At 43.4% G+C, this 22,458-nt stretch overlaps 1 protein-coding gene across 2 annotated transcripts in view; it reads left to right on the plus strand.

Moving 5' to 3' along the window:
- BMPR2 (bone morphogenetic protein receptor type 2) overlaps positions 1-22,458 on the plus strand; it is a 223,286-nt gene that overhangs the window by 122,397 nt on the left and 78,431 nt on the right. Inside the window, exon 5 of one of the 2 annotated variants that reach the window (XM_044302643.1) lies at positions 8,490-8,581. In XM_044302643.1, the coding sequence (XP_044158578.1) occupies positions 8,490-8,581 (92 nt within the window). The remainder of the gene's footprint in view (positions 1-8,489; positions 8,582-22,458) is intronic. The other variant, XM_044302644.1, reaches the window with a different exon arrangement.

Raw genomic sequence — 22,458 nt, forward strand, 5'->3', positions numbered from 1 at the left:
CTTTTAAAAGCATCATGGCATCCAAAAACTATTCCAGCAAAATCTGCCCTCCAAAAACCATGTGGCGCTTCTTCCCTTCTGGGCCCTGCTGTGTGCCTATACAGCATTTTACGACAGCGTATTTATCCCTAGCGAACTATTCCAACCTTCTTATTTCTATTCACAGATTATTTTATTTGTTAAATGAAGAATGACACAAGGCTCATCTCTAGATATGTAAAAACTCAATATAGAAGAAACAACACAGTATTTCAAAGTATTAAATATATACAGATTTTTCTGGAATAGTTTTTGGGTGCCTTGTGTCCAGCTGGTGCCATCTGAAACTCGCACTACACTACTTTAATTGATAGGCAAGTTCTACTGGGTGCGGAAATGCCATAAATGTGGACATAAGCTGCTCTATGGGCACACAGCAGGGCTCAAAAGGGGCACCATTAGGCCTTTGCAGTGTGGATTTTGCAGGAATGGTTTTCAGCCCCTACATCACATTTGCAGAGACCCTGTACCCATATAGTGGAAACCCCAATAAGTAACCCCCTTTTGGAAACTATACCCCTCAAGTTATTTATCAAGGGCTGGAGTGAGAATTCCTGTATCTGCCAGTGTGCCTGGAGGATTTTTGTATGAAACACTGCACTTTGTTGAATACTGACCTGTGTGTATTATATATGGGGTATGCTATTTGACCTGCATCCTAACGCAATGACCTGAAGAAGTGCTGCTCACTAAAGCTTAGGCCTGCCAGTTCACACGAACGTTTTATTTTTTTTTGCGAGTGTACGGGCTGTTTTTTTGTGTTCCGTATACGGAACCATTCATTTCAATGGTTCCGCATTAAAAACGGAATGTGTACCATAAGCATTCCATTTCCGTATTTCCGTTTTTCCGTTCCGTACAAATATAGAGCTTGTCCTATATTTGGCCGTAAATCGGGTCGTGGCTCCATTAAAGTCAATGGGTCCGCAAAAAAAACTAAATGCATACGGAACACATCCGTATGTCATACGTTTTTTTGCGGATCACTAATTTAGAAATGCTAGGCCCAGCCTACTTTAGCCATGTGTTGTGTGTTTACAAACTTTGCCAAGAGCACATGTGCAGGTGCTGAAACCGGCCCCAGCCTGTCTGCCTTGCAAGATACCAGCATCTCAACATGGATGTTGAAAAGTTGATCTTGCTGATCCAGGAACATCTCCTGCTTTGGGACACTCGAACAGAGGAATATCACAACCGCATCTGCAAGGAGCGGGCATGGGACAAGGTGACCCGTGACCCGTGGGAGAAGGCCAGTTCCTCCAAACTGCGAAAATTAGGTATGAGAACGCATGTTGATGTGTTTTATGTATAAAATGCCTATAATATAATTGTTACTTGTCAAGAAATGGTGTATATTGGGGTATATTAGAGAAGCAGGTAAATCAGTATCTGTTTATTTTAATGGGCACCATGAGGATGTTGTGTACCACTTGTTTTTTAAATGTGAAAGTGCTCAGCGCTATATATTGTTTGATTATTCATCAGCCATGGCCACCGGTGGCTCACCTGCTGTAGTAAAACATCAATTATAATCATGGCCTGCTGCAGTCTGATATATATTTTATGTGTGGACATGCTTAGAGGTATACATTTTAAACTGCTTTATAGCTTCATGTTGTGTATCCCTGTAATGTAAAAATATCACGTCTGAATAATGTTTAAAGGCCTGTTATGATTACCGGGTTACAACAACCCAGCTATCTCGCAGTGGTGGCCATGCTTGCATATTATTCCAAAATGTTCCTCACTCTCTGTTGGCTGGGATCACTGAAGCTGGGTTAGTTCATCATTTTTTTGTGTACTGGTCAAGCGCAGTCCATGTGGATGGAGTACTTACAGCAATAGAAACAAGAAGTTTGTGAAGTGATGTGAACATAAGGTTATTCAGCCTAAGAATATAGAAAATCCTGTATATGGTATACAAAATTAAGTATTTGCTGGTTTTAATGTAGTAGTAACCATATTTGGTGATGTGATTTTATACGTGTGATGACATTTTTTAAGTTAGAATTGTTGTTATGTTATATTTCTACAGTCCAACGCTGGCAGTCGTGCCGGGATCAGTTCCGCCGGGAACGAGTCCAGGCCATGGGGAAAAGTGGCGATAGAGGCGTCCGAAAGAAGCCCTATATTTATACCCGGCAGTTGGGTTTCTTAAAACCAATGCTGGACCTTAGGCCTTGAGTATGAAATGTATAGATTATTTTCAATGTTATCTTAGAAATGTCCCCAAATATATTTGTAGTGGCTTTTTTTTTTTGTAAAATAGTTCTCATTTTACCGGTAATGCAGGTCTATATTATATAATAAGGATCTCCGCCTTTTCATATTGATTAGCTATCCTGATAATCAATATGTGACACGTCTACTGGACCTGTGTCATCCAGTGTGGTTTGTGAAATGTGGCTTATATGTTCATACAATGTATATATATATATATATATATATATATATATACCAATGTTATTTACATTACTCTCTCATTCCACAGCACCGTTGACAGCCTGGAAGAGCAGAGGGGCCATGAGTCGACCACCAGTGAGGAGGAGCGTGTGGCTGCTCCCCAGGATTCCCCTTCTCTGGCCACTGAAGAGCGACAACTATCGCAACAGTTGGATCCGACAGAGAGGGAGGAGTCCTCTGCTGTGGAGGTTGGGGCTGAGGTTCAGTCGAGCCCCGAACCTTTATTAAGGAGACTAACACGGCGGAAAAGGGTCGCACCACAGCCTCCTGAACCTGCCTTAAATACTCGAGCCATTGTAGAAAGTCAGGTGCTCAAGTATTTAAGGCAGAGAAGGGCTGAGGGCAAAGAAGAGCGAATGCTCAGTGGCCTAGCGCCACTTATAGAACCATTGTCTGATGAAAAGCAAGACATTTTTGTTTCGGTAATGGCTACTGTAGCCAACATCTTAAAAAGCCCTATGGACCAAGTGGAGCTAGTGCGGGCCATCCATAATGTCCATTATCGTGCTTTAACAATAAGCAGTGGCACACCAGCTCAACCTGGGCCCAGTATGTTTTACCAGAAGCCCATCCAACCAACATATTCACAGCCCCTATTTTTGCAAGAACCAGATTTTGGCCCTCGCCCTCCCTTGTCCTGTACCAAGGATGAGATACCCACCACCACCTAATGTGGCTGGCCCTAGCACACAGGGCCGTTTTATGCGGGAATTAACCCAACTTTAATTTGTATGTTATGTCTTATTATGTTTTTTATTGCTGAATATTAAGCACTTTTATTTTTTACTTGGGAAATGTTTGTTCTAAATATAAACAAAGAATCCAAAAATCCCTAGCCTTTTATTTGCAAACTATCAAAATTTTTACGATATACAACATTACATGTATTATTTATATCACTACACTCCAAACGTCATACACATCTTTTTATTGGTGAATCATTATAACTAGGGCTGGCAATATACGTAGTCAACGCTGCTCACCCTTCCGCCATCCAGCTGTATAAAAAATTACAACTCCAAGCATGCCCTAAGAGCTCTAGAATATCAACCCAGACTGGGAATTGTAGTTTGTATACAGTTGCAGGGACACAGGATGGCGAGACCAGCTTGACCCAAAAAAAACATATTCAACATCTATTCGAAACATGTTGTATGTGCTTGAATAATCTCTGAATCCGGGACCTTGGACAGCATCTTGAAGTCTTCTGCATGCCTATGGAAAAACAACAAGTTTGGAATAAGTATTGCAACATATGGGTGCATATGCAATGATAACATAGGTCCGATTTAGTTATGTTTTTTACGAGGTATTAGAGGGTTGTTGTAGACAATCAAATATAAGATTTCTGTAGTCATGAAAATGGCCTAATTTACCAATTTCGACTACACTAATGTTATTTGACAATTTATACAATATAACCCCAGCCCACAAGCCCACGTCAACGGTCCTCTTTGTCTTGTGAGTCCCTACACTATCAACATATAACCCCACCACCAAAAAAAAATAAAAAAAATAGGAAAATAAAGTTACTAGGATTACCAGAGTCCAGATTAATTTACACTCTGCCATGAACTACGCCATCTGCCACGGCACTGCTCCCTCAGGACTTGAAAAATATTCTTCATAGAGGGCCCGAACTGCAAGGGCTGCAGTTCCAGGTCGTCCGTGAAGGGTCTGGTCCAATCCTCCTGATGAAGATGTACCAGATTCCAATTCATCAACTTCTGCGGGACCATCATTAATCCTGACAAAGTTATGCAGGATCACACACGCTTGAATAACCCGGGTGGCATTCTCCGGTGCCATCTGTAAGGATGACAGGAATACTCTCCACTTCTGTGTGAGTATTCCAAACGCACACTCAACATAACGACGAGCTCTACTCAACCGATAGTTGAAGATATGTCTGCTGTTATCCAGGTTGCGTCTGGGGAAGGGTCGCATGAGATGTGGTGCCAAAGCAAACCCTTCATCAGCCACAATTACAAATGGAGCCGGTGGTCCCGCAGAACCTGGCAGCAATCTGGGCTCTGGTAGGGCAAGCTGGTTGGCTTGAAGTCTCTCACACATTCTGGAAGCACTGAAAATGCGCGCATCTGCAGTGCTCCCATATGCCCCAATATCCACAATTATAAACTTGTAATTACTGTCAGCCAAGGCCATTAGCACGACAGAGAAATACTGTTTATAATTGTAGTACAGGGACCCTGAGTGAGGCGGCTTCTTAACACGAATGTGTTTGCCATCCAGTGCCCCAATGCAGTTTGGAAACTGCGCATCACCATAAAAACCCTCAGCAATTCGGATCCAATCCTCAGCCTTGGGCATTGGCATCACCGCTTCCCTGAGTCGCTGCCTAATTACATCACATGTTTGACGAACTATCATAGAAATCATCGGGACTCCCAGCAGGAACTCAAAATGCAGACATACAAATGAATTCCCTGTTGCCCAAAAAAAATTAAAAATAAAAGAAAGAAAGATTAGCTACTATAACAACCACCATTTACAACTAATCTAACCAAAGAAGTGGTTGGTCACCCGCTCTGTAAATATGTATAGGTGCTTGACATCTAGCCTGAATCACCCAGTCAGATAAAATGGAAAATAGAAAAATAGTAGTGCAGACGTGCACTCTATATCTACATGTGTGTGTCTCCTGATATAGAGTGCCCGTCTACACTACTATTTCTCTATTTTCCATTTTACACTTTGGCGCGACACTATGACACATATAACAACATGATAACATTAATAACATGTAATACCATGCACATTCTATAACATAAACTATGCATACCTCAACGTAACGATGAGCCGTTCCTCTGGAGAAATGCAGCGCCTCAGATTTGTGTCCTGGTAGAGGCCACGGTGTGCAGAGTCGCTAACAACAAGTCAAAGCTGTTCACAGACATACGACAAAACCGATGAAATTTATCAGAATGCTTTCGCATATCCATGTACAGCGTGTGGAAATGACCCTTCCTGTGCCGCTGAGACAATAGGGTGAACCCACTGCCTCCTCCTCCTCGGTTCCACGTTCTGCATAGTTGGCTGCGGTTCGAAGTCCCGAGAAAGCAGCCAGAACAAGAGAACCAGTTCCTCCTCAGCCATGATACAGCAGAAAATTGTAGCCAGAAACCAATGTCTGCCAAACACAGGATTCCAAATACGCTCTCAATGCTGAAACAAGCTGATGAAAATGGAGTCACAACTATCACATGAAGTTAAATAGGGGGAGTGAAAAACGGATGTGGCCTAAACTCATGATGTCAAACCTTTTATATTCCGTTTCTGATCCGCAAAAAAACAGATTGTAAACTGAAACCATACGGCTATTTTTTGCGGACATACGGAATGGAAATGGAACGGAAACGAAAACACAACGGAACTCAAAAACGGAACAACGTATCCGTGAAAAATGGATCGCAAAAAACTATAAAAGCCATACGTTCGTGTGAACTAGGCCTTACACTGGTCAAACTCTAGATTCTCCAGTCTGCACATTGTCGTCATATTTGCTTTATAAAGGTTGTTGCTCCTTGTCATAACTTAAAATGACAAACAGACAATCGATCTCTGCGTTGCGCTATAACCTGCATTGGAATTCTATTCCTCAGGTGCACATCAATGGTTTGGCATAAGCACTTATAAGTATTGCGAACAAATGTTCCAGACAACTACTGAAAAATATCATGTCATATCGAAATTTTCACAAAATTCTGTTGTTATCTAGCATGGTTTTCGTTGTCTTGAATAAATTACAACTTACAGCCATAAATGGGTAATTTAAAGGGTTTCTACCACTTCGGTGTCACATATTTAGCTGTCAGACACTAGCGATCCGCTAGTGTCTGCTCTGCCCAACCATCCTAATATAATTGCTTTTGGGGCAGCCGTTTTGCTAAAAAAAAGAACTTTTATTAATATGCTAATGAGCCTCTAGGTGCTATGGGGGCGTCATTAGCACCTAGAGGCTCCGTCAACCTTCAGAAACTGCTGCCGCTGAGCGCGTCCCTCCAGCCCGCCCATCTCCTCCTGAATGCGATCCTCCTTGTGAGCGTATGTATTCTGCGCATGCGCAGTGAATGTCTGACCGCTTACTTGCTCAGACATCTCCACTGCGCCTGCGCGATGACGCCATAGTGCTCCGAGGAACAGGCGCAGTGGAGATGTCTGAGCAGGGAAGCTGTCAGACATTCACTGCGCATGCGCCGAATACAGGCGCTCACAAGGAGGATCGCATTCAGGAGGAGATGGGCGGGCTGGAGGGACGCGCTGGGCGGCGGCAGTTTCTGAAGGTAGACGGAGCCTCTAGGTGCTAATGACGCCCCCATAGCACCTAGAGGCTCATTAGCATATTAATAAAAGTTCTTTTTTTAGCAAAACGGCTGCCCCCAAAGCAATTATATTAGGATGGTTGGGCAGAGCAGACACTAGCGGATCGCTAGTGTCTGACAGCTAAATATGTGACACCGAAGTGGTAGAAACCCTTTAATTTAGAAGGTAAAAATAACTAATCTATGGCCAGCTTTAAGGGGTTGTCTCACTTCAGCAAATGGCATTTATCATGTAAAAAAAAGTTAACATAAGGCACTTACTGTGTTGTTACCATATTTCCTCATTTGCTGGCTTAATTCACTTTTCCATAGTATTATACGCAGATATGAGGTGGCCAGGATTGGAACTACTGCGCATGTGTTCCTATGTGCACTCCCACTGTCCTGGCCATCATGTGATGGAAAAATGAATCACACCAGCAAAGGAGGCAATATGGACAATCACAATACATCAGTAAGTGCCTGGTATTAACTTTCTCTACATGATAAATGCCATTTACTGAAGTGAAAAGGAACAAAAACACGTCCCACGGCGCGAATTACCGTCAGCCAGTCACCAGGATCAAGAAGAAATCTTTTTAATGCAGCGATACAACGCGTTTCGGGGAATCACTCCCCTTCATCAGGTACACAGAGCTGCACAAAGTAACAGCACAAGGCTACACATATTTATACTTACAAACATACCGCCCTTAAAGGGTCACAGGGTCAGAAGGGAGGAGATTTGGGTGTTGCCTAAATGATCAGTGGCAAATATAATGTGCATATCTGCAAGCTTGCAGATATGCACATTATATTTGCCACTGATCATTTAGGCAACACCCAAATCTCCTCCCTTCTGACCCTGTGACCCTTTAAGGGCGGTATGTTTGTAAGTATAAATATGTGTAGCCTTGTGCTGTTACTTTGTGCAGCTCTGTGTACCTGATGAAGGGGAGTGATTCCCCGAAACGCGTTGTATCGCTGCATTAAAAAGATTTCTTCTTGATCCTGGTGACTGGCTGACGGTAATTCGCGCCGTGGGACGTGTTTTTGTTCCTTTATACTATTATCTTCTTGGGGGCTCCAGGCTTCTCCGTTTGAAGATCTTCTGTGATCCCGTGGCTGCAGACCGCCCTATCCAGACATCCAGGCTTGTTTGATAATACCTACAATAGTGTTGTGCCTATCCTTGCACAACCATATAAGGTGAGCCTTACCATCTCTCTCCGTATATCAATATATACCCACAGAATTACCCTATGGTGCGCCCATCTGTGTTTTTTTACAGATTTTAAACCAGCCTGATATATTACATTTACTGAAGTGAGACAATCCCTTTAAGGTTTATATCCTGTGTTAGGGTCTATTCACACTTCCGTAGAATGGGTCTGGATCCGTTCCGCAACGTTGCAGAATGAATCCGGACCCATTCATTCTCTATGGGGCCGGAAGAGATGCGGACAGCACACAGTGTGCTGTCCGCATTTCCGGAGCGCGGCCCCGATCTTCCGGTCCGCGGCTCCCAAAATATATAGAACATGTCCTATTCTTGTCCGCAATTTAGGATCCGCAATACACTACGGATGTGTGAATGGACCCTTAATATGATTGTAAGTGTAGTGTACTGCTTCCTTCATTTAAACATTAATCTTCTTTCTTTAGAAGACCGTAAACAAGGTCTTCACAGTATGAATATGATGGAAGCTGCAACCTCAGAGCCATCCCTGGACCTAGACAATCTGAAGCTATTGGAGGTAAAACATCTTTGGCCTTTCTATTCTTATAAAACTATAAGAATAGTGATAACATGATTGTTAGAGAAGAATGTTAAAAGGGTTGTCTCACTGGTGTGTGACTGGTTTGTTTGAATATAAGCACTGTTGCCCAGTGTAAAGCAGGGGAGACTTCTTTCTTATGTTCTGAAGGACTTGTGGACTTTTCTTCTTCACAATGCTGCTCCTCTGGAATCTGGATTCTTACCACCATAATTGGAAAAGGGGACTTGGGATCCCTGATTTAGTAATTGGTGGGGGTCCCAGCAGTGATCCCCCTGTGATTACATATTTATCATGTATCCTGTGGAAAGACTAGAAATGTTCTTGCTAGGAATAGCCTTTTTAGACAGTTAAAAGGGTTATCCCAAGACAAAGACTTAAGTGTGGATAGGGATAAGTGTCTGATCGGTGGGGTCTAACCACTGGGGACCTCAACAATCACAATAATGGGGGACTCAAGTTCCCTTGTTGAGTGGGGGTCACCCACGTGTGCTGCCGTTCCATTCAACTCCTTAGGACTGTTCTGGTTCTGGTCAAGCTGCCAGTTCGGTTGATGTACTGCTCCAAATGAATTAATGTTAAAGTATACGTATACCGAGAGATCAATGCTGAGACAACACACAGCTGGGTTATAACAGGATCTTTGGTTTATTTGGAGAACAGCAGACAGTATATAGGATGGAAAGGAGTGGGGGTGTAAGGTGGCGTGTATCTTTTCTATTGGCTATAAACTCTGTATTTTCTGTCACATCAATGACAAGAGGAAGTTCCCTCCCCACTTGCTGGTGGGTGAAGCTGCTTGCTTGAGCTGAACGGAAACCGTCTTTTGACACATGTTAAAGCAAAGAGCAAGATTCTTGTTATAGGCATTGGCTGGGTACCTGACTGCCATTTTAACTACAGTATAGTTCTCAACAAGCAAGTATCCATTTTGTATCATTAGTCCATAACAGTCCCCCCTTGGAAACTTGATTGTAGACTTTCCCTTACCTAATGAATCCCCTGGCATACCATTCGTATCCTCTTCACCCACAGTGGGGACAACCTATCCCTAATAGATAAGTTCCTGGTTAATCAGACTTGTGGTAACACCCTGGGATTCATCTCACCCTATCTCAGCCAGGCATCTTAGTGAGGAGGGGGAGCTGTGTTGAGCGATATTTCCTTCTGTTCTTCCTCATCGTAGAGAAGCATGATAGGGTATTCATCAGTTTTCTTCATTCTTTTTTAAAAGGCGGGTCACACAAGTAAGAGCAAGCTTAATCACTACATATATCACCAATATTATTAGGGCTACCTGCAATATTACTTGGACAATTCCCATGAGCCAACCTCCAATACCTTTAAACCAGTTGTCGGAGTTAAGGAAAGAGAAGGTATCAGACCACCATATCAGCTTTATGTGCATCCAGCCATTTATCCCTTAGATCCGCCATTTTCTCTAGACCCACCTTAACTTGCAAATTACCCTGTGGGTCTATGTAATGGCAACAAGCGGGTCCCACAACCTGGCACATACCTCCACCTTTAGCTGTAACATAGTCTATAACTAATGTGTGTTGGTTGATGACAATGATCAACTGGTTTTGCACACTGTTCGAGGTATTCATTAGTCTCATCACTTCCTATATTTGATCATCTAGATAATCAGTTGCCACTACCAAATGATCCCACATCTGCACTATCATGGGATATATGAAAAAGCTACCAAGAATTTTATTGGAAATGCTCATTTCTACAACATGTGGCTTACCGTTTGGTCTGGGTGTGTTATCTTTGGCCCTGAGGTACAAGGTGTGTTTAGGAATAGCATTTATGTCAATTTCAGAGTGTGGTACTATAAAGCCAGCAGGAGTAAGCCTGGCGATGGTGCACAGTCCTGTGACATTCTTGGATAACCATTTGTACACTTTGTGTCCACAAACTAAGTATATGTCTTCTGGAACTGCCACTGCTGTGCTATTGAATAATTGGGTAATTAATTTGGCAAATGTTATCCCTTTCGCCAGCTCATATCCTTTCAACTGACCTTCGGTGTTGTTAGCTAATATACCTGTGATAAGGTCCTGTACAGTATGGTTGTTACAGGGTAGATCTTTTCCGTTCACAGCATCTACACCAATACACTGCACATGGTTGTCTGTTTTTGAGTCATTGCAACCTGAGTGTATTTGCGGACTAAATGTCATACCTTTGGTTTGTACTTGGAGACAATAACAGTATGTCCAGCTAGGAAAACATGTGACATTAGCCCAGTGTCCCTCTTGCCAGAGGATAGAGCTATAATCTATTGAGGGTCCTGATCTGTTTATCATGAGCCATGGGTCATCTGCCCACCTTGCGACAGGTAAGGACACTTACCTGTCCTTATCTTTTCTGGATTTAACTCGGTATATGCTAGTGAGAAACATAGTAGAGTTAGACAGGTCAATCAGTTCAGAAAGTTCCAGGGGTATTGCAACATAAGGCATACTGGATGAGCTCACGGGACTGTGGGTACAGATCCAACAATCTCTGAGTTTCAGTCTCATTCAACCCATGGACTAGAATTTAATGGTGCCGTATCAATGAATTGTCCCATTCATCACCCAGTGGCGTGAACACTGCTGATATGCCTACAGTCAAAGTTATAAGTAGGTGGACCCAGGGGCGTAACTACCATAGCGGCAGACCATGCGACTGCTATGGGGCCCACGGCAAGAGGGGGCCCAGTAGTAGTTGGGATTATTTTCTCTTCTACTGGAGGTGAAAACTTGGTCAGGATTCTACCCTCTGAAGAAACAACTTTTAGCAAACGAGGCAGTGGAAAAAATGGTCCAGGGGTCATTAAAAGGGGTTTAGGCGGAAACCATTCTGTCCTGTGTGGGGCCTGGTTGGATTCTTGCTATGGGGCCCTTACTTCTCTATGTACGCCACTGGGTGGACCCTCATGGCTTATTGTTCCAGGGTCGTCGGGACAGCCTTTACTCTTTTACAATGTGAGGCGTGGATCCAGGTAAGCCTCCCTTCAAGTTTCACAGAGGTCGGGGTAGTCAGCAACATCTGGTAAGGCCCCTTGTATTGTGGTTCGAGGGCGTTTCTGATGTGTTTCTTGACCACCACCCACTTTCCAGGTTTGAGAGTGTGGCTTCCCTCTAGGGAGTCAGGATCTGGAATGGAAGAGAAAACTTGTGCACACATGTTAGACAATTGTTTACTCAGGGCAATCACATATTTTGCAACAGATTCATAATGTATTTGCAATTGCTGTGGGAAGTACTGCCCCATCCTAGGCTCTGTCCCAAACAAAATTTCATATGGAGTCAGTTTGTGTGGAGGCCTAAGGGTGTGTCTAACTGAAAATAGTGCTATTTGCAGGCATTGTACCCAACTGAGCCCTGTCTCCCTAGTCATTTTCAGCATCTTGGACTTCAGTACCCCGTTCAGTCGTTTGACTTTGTAGCTGCTTTGGGGTCTGTAGGGTGTGTGATAGGCTAAGTGTGACCCCCCCTACCATCTTCCAGACATCTTGGCTTAAGCTAGCAGTGAATGCTGGGCCCTGATCACTCTCAATGACCTCAGGTACTCCGAACTTACAAACAGTTTCCTGCATTAGTTTCTTAGCAATTGTTGTGGCTGTCTGATTTTGGATGGGGTACGCTTCTGGCCACCCAGAGAACAAGTCTACCACTACTAGCACATATTGAAACCCTTGGCACATTGGCATCTGGATGTGGTCAATTTGAATCCGTTGGAACGGGTACTGGGCTTTGGGGAGACATTTGGTTGGTGTAGGCTCAGTTCTTGCCAGGTTGCACTGCGCACAGATGAGGCAAGACTGAGTATGCCTCACCAGGACAGGGGTTATCCCTGGGGCCACCCATATTTTGTCAATTAGTTAATTCATGATGGTCTTAGATTGGTAGGTGGGTCCATGAGCTATTGAAGCTATCGGAGGATAGAGAGCTTTGAGCAGACATACTCTCTTTTCTTGGGTCCACAGTCCAGACTGACTCTTTTAGCCAATTCAATTTTTCTTGTGGTGTGGCCTGCTTCTGTAACTGGACTAGCAGGTCCCAGGAGACCTCTTTTGGTTTCTGTGTTAGGTCTGTTGTGGACTCTGTTGCCATCAAGACATCAAGACTTGTGAGGTCTGTTCTTCTTCCTCTTTCACTGCTGCTTGCTTTGTTGCTTGATCAGGTAAAGCTTTTCCTCTGACTTCAGAGGTGTCAGCTCGAGTGTTCCTGTAGATCAATAAAATCTTCAGATTCTCCAGTATACTCCCCCCTTGGAAGAGGGAGAAGAGCAGCAGGATTGAGGCTGTAACATCTTTGAATAGTGACATTATCAGGTAGGAGCAGGCTACCTTGCCATCATAGGTGACGTTGATTAGTCAGATGCCTAGGTTGTATTTGTTGGAGAATGGCAGAAATGTCATGTGGTGCTAGGATAGTGAGGGGGTGGCCTAGTACCATATCAGAAGTGGTGTCCAGCAGGGCACTGGCAGCATGTACAGCTCTGACACAGGAAGGGGCTGCCCTGGCTACTGGGTCCAGTCTCTTAGTATGGTAGGACTTTGGGGTCCTTCAGGGTCACAGTGACTGGTGGGACATTGAGGCATCCGATATCCTGGGGTCCTCTGGCCCAGAGAGTATCGGGGATGAGGTGCAAAATGGTTTGCAGCGAATCCCCTTGCTCATATGAATCAGTGCAGAATTTTATTGTCAGACATCCGGCAGCCGTGGGTGTCACATAATTAGAGCGAAAACCACAAAGACCAAGAAGCGAAACAGTTTAAGATCCTCTTTCTGATAAGAAACTAACACAGCAGAAACTAACATTTTGTGAAAAGAAAAAAGGTCTGGGTCAACTTATCCCCCGTAGCTATCCTGCAATGTGGTGGAATGATCTGCTAATTTAGCTTTTGCCCATTTCTCTATAAAGTATTCCAGAGACTCATGATCCCAGGGGTCAAAGTTCTGACCCCTCAGCTCAGGGATGGGAATGTGGTCCATTACTCTCTGGCTCAGTGGTTAGCACTGGTGCCTTGCAGCGCTGGGGTCCTAGGTTCAAATCCGACCAAGGACAACATCTGCATGGAGTTTATATGTTCTCCCTGTGTTTGTGTGGGTTTCCTCCGGGTACTTTGGTTTCCTCCCACACTCCAAAGACATACTGACTTAAATTGTGAGCCCCATTGGGGACAGTTGGTTGCTAATGTCTGTAAAGCGCTGAAAAATATAGTAGAGCTATATAAGTGCATAAAATAAATAAATAAATTATCAGTGAGCAGTATTCACTGGTCTTATTCTCCACTATACTTTGCAAATCAGACCACGTACATCCATAGGTTTGGTGCACTTGAGCCAATTTCCTGTGAAATGGCATTGGGTGGGTCTCAGGGTCAGGCAGTAAATTCACTATAGTGAATAACTGTTGTGGAGTGAAAGACACAATTTTTGGAGGTCCCTGTGGCCGGTTAAGTGGTAGTGCTTCTCTAAGGGTTTTGTAATTGCCCCTCTCTAGATCTTGCATGTTTCTTTGCAATGCAGTAATCTGAGACTGGCGGTGTTTAGGTTCTGTGCATCAGGACTACCCCCGTTCCATGGTGCCAATTGGGGAAGGGTGGGAGTCCTTGTGCCCGACACAGATTCTACAGCCTCATTAGACTGCGTTTGATGGGGCTTCTGTTTGACCTCCCACCATTATGGGTGTGGGGGGTCATGATCTAACGGGGAGTCATAAAAGTGCCATCCGGGTTTATCATCGGGTACAGCATAGAGATCACCGGGACACTAGGGGTGTCATAGGAGTGACGGAGGGTCTGGACCGAATGATATTAAAGGTCCATTCATGGGCGTTGGCTGGGGACAAGATGGCGCTGTAGCTAACACGGTAAGTAATAGGACGTGCCAGGGAGTAGTTACCAAGGTGTGGTTTTGTGGGTGGGGAGCCCCACAGGCAAGGCACGTATCACGGGAGGAGGGATTCTGTTGACCACATGTTTTGCAGGTCCACCCACCTGCTTTCTTCCCGGCGCCATTATAGGGCAGTGGCAAGTCATGTATCAATGCAACACCAGGTTTACAGAAATATCTCTGTCTTTTCTCATCAAAATTTTGTTCTCCCCCATCTGTTCAAATTCTTTACTACAGTCCAACCACACACGGACCATGTCTGTCAATTTATCATCCTCTAACTTCCCTCTTTTCTCATTCAACAATGTCTGCCACATAACAGGGCAGTGTGCCACCTTTTGGTATGTTATACAGATGTAGCAGGGTTAGCACTCAAACTCTTACCTCAAATTTCTTAAATCATCGTGTTATCTTGAAACAAAAGCCATTGAAAAGCAATTGAAGATATTTGCTTCTCCGGTCCGCCACGTACTGTTCGGGTGAACAATAGCCCTTCGGGACACTTTCCTCATTCGCCATCTTCAGGATCCTTCACCTTGTTCTGGACAGCACAGAAACCTGATATAACACGTTGTGCCTAATGTCCCACACACTCTTGGTAGACACTGGCCGGTCTCCTCCCTTCTGTCGTCTCTCGGTCACAACACCAGGGTGACCGATTGACACAGGCACTTTAGAAGACCTTTTGGGTTTCTATCAGTCTGTGTTTCCGTTACAAAGAGTAGCACATTAAAAACAATAAACCACAATACATCAAGGAAGAACCCTTGCGTACTGTCCCATCGTCCCTCTCACCTACTGGAGCCGTCTAAAGGCCTCTGTATAGAGTAATCACTGGACGTGAAGACCTTTGAGTCCCGGTCAGCACACTCTGGGCTACCGTGGACCGTTCTCCCCCTTCTGTGATCGTTCCCTTTATGGAGATTTGAGTCAGACGCCAGGCTGAATTCCGATACAGGCACATAGGAGAACTACGTGTCTCAGTCAGTGATACTTGTCAACAGGGTCTTCACAACTTATAGGCACAACACAGTACATCAAGACTTTAAAAAACATATAGGGTTCTTACTTTCATGCCCTCGAGGACGTCCCAGACTGCTGCCGCACCCCTCCCTCAGACGAACACCAAGAGGCTACACCAGGAGACACTTTATAGGCAAGATGACTCAATTTTCCTACCTCGTATTACGGGTCGCGATCCCTGTGTCCGTTAGTACGCCTCTCCTTGTCTAGTCTCTGGTGGTACGGGAACAGAGAGTCCAATCCTCGAGCCCCACGTTGGGCACCAAATTTGTTCTGGTTCTGGTCAAGCTGCCAGTTCGGTTGATGTACTGCTCCAAATGAATTAATGTTAAAGTATACGTACAGGGAGTGCAGAATTATTAGGCAAGTTGTATTTTTGAGGATTAATTTTATTATTGAACAACAACCATGTTCTCAATGAACCCAAAAAACTCATTATTATCAAAGCTGAATATTTTTGGAAGTAGTTTTTAGTTTGTTTTTAGTTTTAGCTATTATTAGGCAACTTAACAAAAAACAAATATATACCCATTTCAATTATTTATTTTTACCAGTGAAACCAATATAACATCTCAACATTCACAAATATACATTTCTGACATTCAAGAACAAAACAAAAACAAATCAGTGACCAATATAGCCACCTTTCTTTGCAAGGACACTCAAAAGCCTGCCATCCATGGATTCTGTCAGTGTTTTGATCTGTTCACCATCAACATTGCGTGCAGCAGCAACCACAGCCTCCCAGACACTGTTCAGAGAGGTGTACTGTTTTCCCTCCTTGTAAATCTCACATTTGATGATGGACCACAGGTTCTCAATGGGGTTCAGATCAGGTGAACAAGGAGGCCATGTCATTAGATTTTCTTCTTTTATACCCTTTCTTGCCAGCCACCCTGTGGAGTACTTGGACGCGTGTGATGGAGCATTGTCCTGCATGAAAATCATGTTTTTCTTGAAGGATGCAGACTTCTTCCTGTACCACTGCTTGAAGAAGGTGTCTTCCAGAAACTGGCAGAAGGACTGGGAGTTGAGCTTGACTCCATCCTCAACCCGAAAAGGCCCCACAAGCTCATCTTTGATGATACCAGCCCAAACCAGTACTCCACCTCCACCTTGCTGGCGTCTGAGTCGGACTGGAGCTCTCTGCCCTTTACCAATCCAGCCACGGGCCCATCCATCTGGCCCATCAAGACTCACTCTCATTTCATCAGTCCATAAAACCTTAGAAAAATCAGTCTTGAGATATTTCTTGGACCAGTCTTGACGTTTCAGCTTTTGTGTCTTGTTCAGTGGTGGTCGTCTTTCAGCCTTTCTTACCTTGGCCATGTCTCTGAGTATTGCACACCTTGTGCTTTTGGGCACTCCAGTGATGTTGCAGCTCCGAAATATGGCCAAACTGGTGGCAAGTGGCATCTTGGCAGCTGCACGCTTGACTTTTCTCAGTTCATGGGCAGTTATTTTGCGCCTTGGTTTTTCCACACGCTTCTTGCGACCCTGTTGACTATTTTGAATGAAACGCTTGATTGTTCGATGATCACGCTTCAGAAGCTTTGCAATTTTAAGAGTGCTGCAATCTGCAAGATATCTCACTATTTTTGCCTTTTCTGAGCCTGTCAAGTCCTTCTTTTGACCCATTTTGCCAAAGGAAAGGAAGTTGCCTAATAATTATGCACACCTGATATAGGGTGTTGATGTCATTAGACCACACCCCTTCTCATTGCAGAGATGCACATCACCTAATATGCTTAATTGGTAGTAGGCTTTCGAGCCTATACAGCTTGGAGTAAGACAACATGCATAAAGAGGATGATGTGGTCAAAATACTAATTTGCCTAATAATTCTGCACTCTCTGTATACTGAGAGATAAATACTGAGACAACACACAGCTGGGTTATAACAGGATCTCTGGTTTATTTGGAGAACAGCAGACAGTATATAGGATGGAAAGGAGTGGGGGGTGTAAGGTGGCGTGTATCTTTTCTATTGGCCATAAACTCTGTATTTTCTGTCACATCAATGACAAGAGGACCCCCCTTGCTGGTGGGTGAAGCCGTTACTTCTTTTTTCTTTGAAGCTGCTTGCTTGAGCTGAACGTAAACCGTCTTGTGACACATGATAAAGCAAAGAGCAAGATTCTTGTTTTAGGCATTGGCTGGGTACCTGACCGCCATTTTAACTACAGTATAGTTCTCAACAAGCAAGTATCCATTTTGTTACTCAATAGTCTATAACAGGACTTCCATAGGCAGCTGAGTACAAAAGCTTGGCTATCTCCAGAGCTAGTTCCATAGAGTGACCACCACTCCATTCAAACAGGGAATAATAGGGTCTCTTGATTTGTGCGGGCCCTAGTGGTCCCTGATAGAAGAACTTAGAGGGTCATTTATGAACCTAAAATACGCCTATATTAGGCATATTTCAGGCGCAGATTGCGGCCCAATGATTAGTTGTGCCACAATCTGTGACTTTTCCCCGCTCACGCCAGGTCTAAAAAGTGGGTGTGGCATGGACGGGGAAGGGGAAAGAGTGGCAAGCCCGTCTCATTCACTATTTTCTACACTTGTTTTAGGTGTAGAAAATGGTCTAAATTTAAGACATTGTGGAAGCTGGCTTACATTCAGAACTGTCACTGGATGTGCCAAAGTTATGGAGAAGCTGGTGCCTCTTCATATCTTCGGCAGATCCACTTCCAGCTATGGGCCTTTACTAAGACCGGCGTCTTAATAAATGTACCCCTTAGTCTATATAAAATGGTTGGCATATGCTTTTTTCCCTCATGTACAGTGACACTGATTCTGTTCACCAGGAAACAATTTCTGTACTACTAGGTATATGCACTGCTGATGCCAGGGCCGGTTTTAGACAAAAAAAAATTAAAAGCAGGGCCCCAAATTCTGAAGTACTGTATCAACAGTAACATTTATTCACTTGACACAAGGGGAGAAGTCACAGCCATGGCCCACGATTGGTTGCAGGCAGTGTCAAAATGGATGATGACATCCAGGGACCTAAGCAGAGGTCAGAGAGCACCAGAGCCGAGAGCCAGTGTCAGCAGGTAAGGCTCAGTTCACACTTCAGTTATTTGGTCAGCTATTTCCATCAGTTATTGTGAGCCCAAACCTGTAGTGAAGGCTACTCAGACATAAGGTATAATGGAAAGATTTCCTCCTGTTCTGTATTTTTGACCATCTTACCATCATGGATCAGCAAAAACGCTTCCGTTCTGATAATACAACCATCTGCATCCATTATGAACGGATCCGGTTGTATTATCTTTAACATAGCCATGACGGATCCCTCATGAACACCATTGAAAGTCAATGGGGGACGGATCCGTTTTCTATAGTGTCAGAGAAAACGGATCCATCCCCACTGACTTACATTTTGAGTCAGGACAGATCCATCTTTCTCCGCACCACATCGCGGACAAAAAAACGCTGCTTGCAGTGTTATTCTGTCCGCGACGTGAGCGCAACCAAACGGAACGGAATACATTTTGGTGCATTCCATTTTGTTCAGTTTTGTCCCCATTGACAAAACTGAAGCGTTTTTCCCTACTATATCCCATGATGGATCTCAATAGCGGAAATGAAAACGCTAATGTGAAAGTAGCCTTAAATAATCAGAAAACACCTGAAAATAGTCACTGTTACCAGTGCTCTGTATATAGAGACAGCAGGGACATGTAGATAATGTAGATAATGCGCTCTGCATTCAAAGTAAAAAAAAGTAAATAAAGAATAGAAAGAGATATTAAAAAAAACATTAAAAAAATGCAAGTAAAAATGAAAAAAAGTGGATTTCTTTATTTACCCAAATGCTCAATGGCATCTCTGTATGCTGCCTTTCTTCCATAATTTTAGATAGATATATAGACAGACAGATAGATAGGAGATAGATAATAGATAGATAGATAGATAGATAGATAGATAGATAGATAGATAGAGAAATTCAGCACCACATGGGCCCTTCCCATCAATTAAAAAAAGACCAACACTATGGTGTTCCAGAGAAGGAAAACAAAGTTAGCCAGGCCCCCTACTACCTTCAAGCTACAGAATCGCCCTCTTACAGCCACCAACAGGTATATCTACCTGGGCCTGATAATTGACCAAACTGAGAGCTTCAAATCAGCCATTGAGGAGCTGAAAGACAAAGCATGCAAGACCTTCTACAACATCAGAAGACGACTTTACCACCTTAAAGCACCTGTGAGGGTCTGGCTTAATATCTTTAACTCAGTCATTGCACCAATCCTCCTGTATGGCAGTGAAGTCTGGGGCCCTTACACGTACACCCACTGGTCAAGATGAGATTCCAGCCCAACAGAAATATTCCTACAGGTCCATCAGAGTACCTCTAACAGTGCCTGTCGAGGGGAGCTGGGCAGATTCCCTCTACACTTTACAAACCAGAAGAGGGCGCTATCATTCATGGTAGTAGTGAAGGCTCCCATCACTATAAAGCCTTGCTACACCAAGGTATCCCAGGCAAGGCAAAGCCCTAAAATCACCTTACTGAAACCCAGCCCAACCAGAAAGTCACCTCATACCACCTCACAAAAGTTGGTATCAGAAACCGCCCCCGCCCCCTCATGATACGTCACGGACTCCTATACACCGACCCCGGGGGTGTCCCCATTTCTCAACCCTCTATTTCCCACATGCTTTGGTAATACTAATGTATAATTTTAGACCTGCCAATAAAGCTTTTTTGATTTGATTGATTTGATAGATAGATAGATAGATAGATAGATAGATAGATAGATAGCTGGATAGATAGATTCAAGTGGGATGCAAAAGTTTGGGTAACCTTGTTAATCGTCATGATTTTCCAGTATAAATCATTGGTTGTTACGATAAAAAATGTCAGTTAAATATATCATATAGGAGACACACACAGTGATATCTGAGAAGTGAAATGAAGTTTATTGGATTTGCAGAAAGTGTGCTATAATTGTTTAAACAAAATTAGGCAGGTGCATAAATTTGGGCACTGTTGTCATTTTATTGATTCCAAAACCTTTACAACTAATTATTGGAACTCAAATTGGCTTGGTAAGCTGTGACCCCTGACCTACATACACAGGTGAATCCAATTATGAGAAAGAGTATTTAAGGGGGTCAATTGTAAGTTTCCCTCCTCTTTTAATTTTCTATGAAGAGTAGCAACATGGGGGTCTCAACACAACTCTCAAATGACCTGAAGACAAAGATTGTTCACCATCATGGTTTAGGGGAAGGATACAGAAAGCGGTCTCAGAGATTTCAGCTGTCTGTTTCCACAGTTAGGAACATATTGAGGAAATGGAAGACCACAGGCTCAGTTCAAGTTAAGGCTCGAAGTGGCAGACCAAGAAAAATCTCGGATAGACAGAAGCGACGAATAGTGAGAACAGTCAGAGTCAACCCACAGACCAGCACCAAAGACCTACAACATCATCTTGCTGCAGATGGAGTCACTGTGCATCGTTCAACCATTCGGCGCACTTTACACAAGGAGATGCTGTATGCGAGAGTGATGAAGAGGAAGCCTTTTCTAAGCCCACAGCACAAAAAGTGCCGCTTGAGGTGGGCTAAAGCACATTTGGACAAGCCAGCTTCATTTTGGAATAAGGTGCTGTGGACTGATGAAACTAAAATGGAGTTATTTGGCCATAACAAGGCGTGTTATGCATGGAGGAAAAAGAACACAGCATTCCAAGAAAAACACCTGCTACCTACAGTAAAATATGGTGGTGGTTCCATCATGCTGTGGGGCTGTGTGGCCAGTGCAGGGACTGGGAATCTTGTCAAAGTTGAGGGACGCATGGATTCCACTCAGTATCTGCAGATTCTGGAGACCAATGTCCAGGAATCGGTGACAAAGCTGAGGCTGCGCCGGGGCTGGATCTTTCAACAAAACAACGACCCTAAACACTGCTCAAAATCCACTACGGCATTTATGCAGAGGAACAAGTACAACGTTCTGGAATGGCCATCTCAGTCCCCAGACCTGAATATAATTGAAAATCTGTGGTGTGACTTAAAGAAAGCTGTCCATGCTCGGAAGCCATCAAACCTGAATGAACTAAAGATGTTTTGTAAAGAGGAATGGTCCAAAATACCTTCAACCAGAATCCAGACTCTCATTGGAACCTGCAGGAAGCGTTTAGAGGCTGTAATTTCTGCAAAAGGAGGATCTACTAAATATAGATTTCATTTCTTTTTTGTGGTGCCCAAATTTATGCACCTGCCTAATTTTGTTTAAACAATTATAGCACACTTTCTGTAAATCCAATAAACTTCATTTCACTTCTCAAATATCACTGTGTGTGTCTCCTATACGATATATTTAACTGACTTTTTATCGTAACAACCAACGATTTATACAGGAAAATCATGACGATTAACAAGGTTGCCCAAACTTTTGCATCCCACTGTATATATGAGATAGATAGATAGATAGATAGATAGATAGATATGAGATAGGTAGATAGATAGAAATGAGAGAGATAGATAAATATATAGATAGATAGAAATTTGATAGATAGAAAGATATTAGATAGAAAGATAGAATGATAGATAGATAGATAGATAGATAGATAGATAGATATGAGATAGATATATGATGACAGATAGATAGATATGAGATAGATGATAGATAGATAGATAGATAGATAGATAGATAGATAGATAGATAGATAGAACATAGCTAATAGATAGAAGATAGACAGATAATAGATAGATATGAGATAGATAGATGATAGAAGGGAGATAGATAGATAGATAGATAGATAGATAGATAGATGATAGATATGAGATATATCACATTATATTTAGACAACTGTGTTCCAGGCAGCAAATAATAAATAAAAATAAAAACAGCTACAGTGGGAGGGTGCAGAGGACAGGTCCTGCATATTCTCTGCAGGGTCTGGACTGTCCAGCTGC

This window comes from Bufo gargarizans, chromosome 8, assembly GCF_014858855.1.
Source record: "Bufo gargarizans isolate SCDJY-AF-19 chromosome 8, ASM1485885v1, whole genome shotgun sequence".
In the NCBI taxonomy this organism is placed as follows: domain Eukaryota; kingdom Metazoa; phylum Chordata; class Amphibia; order Anura; family Bufonidae; genus Bufo; species Bufo gargarizans.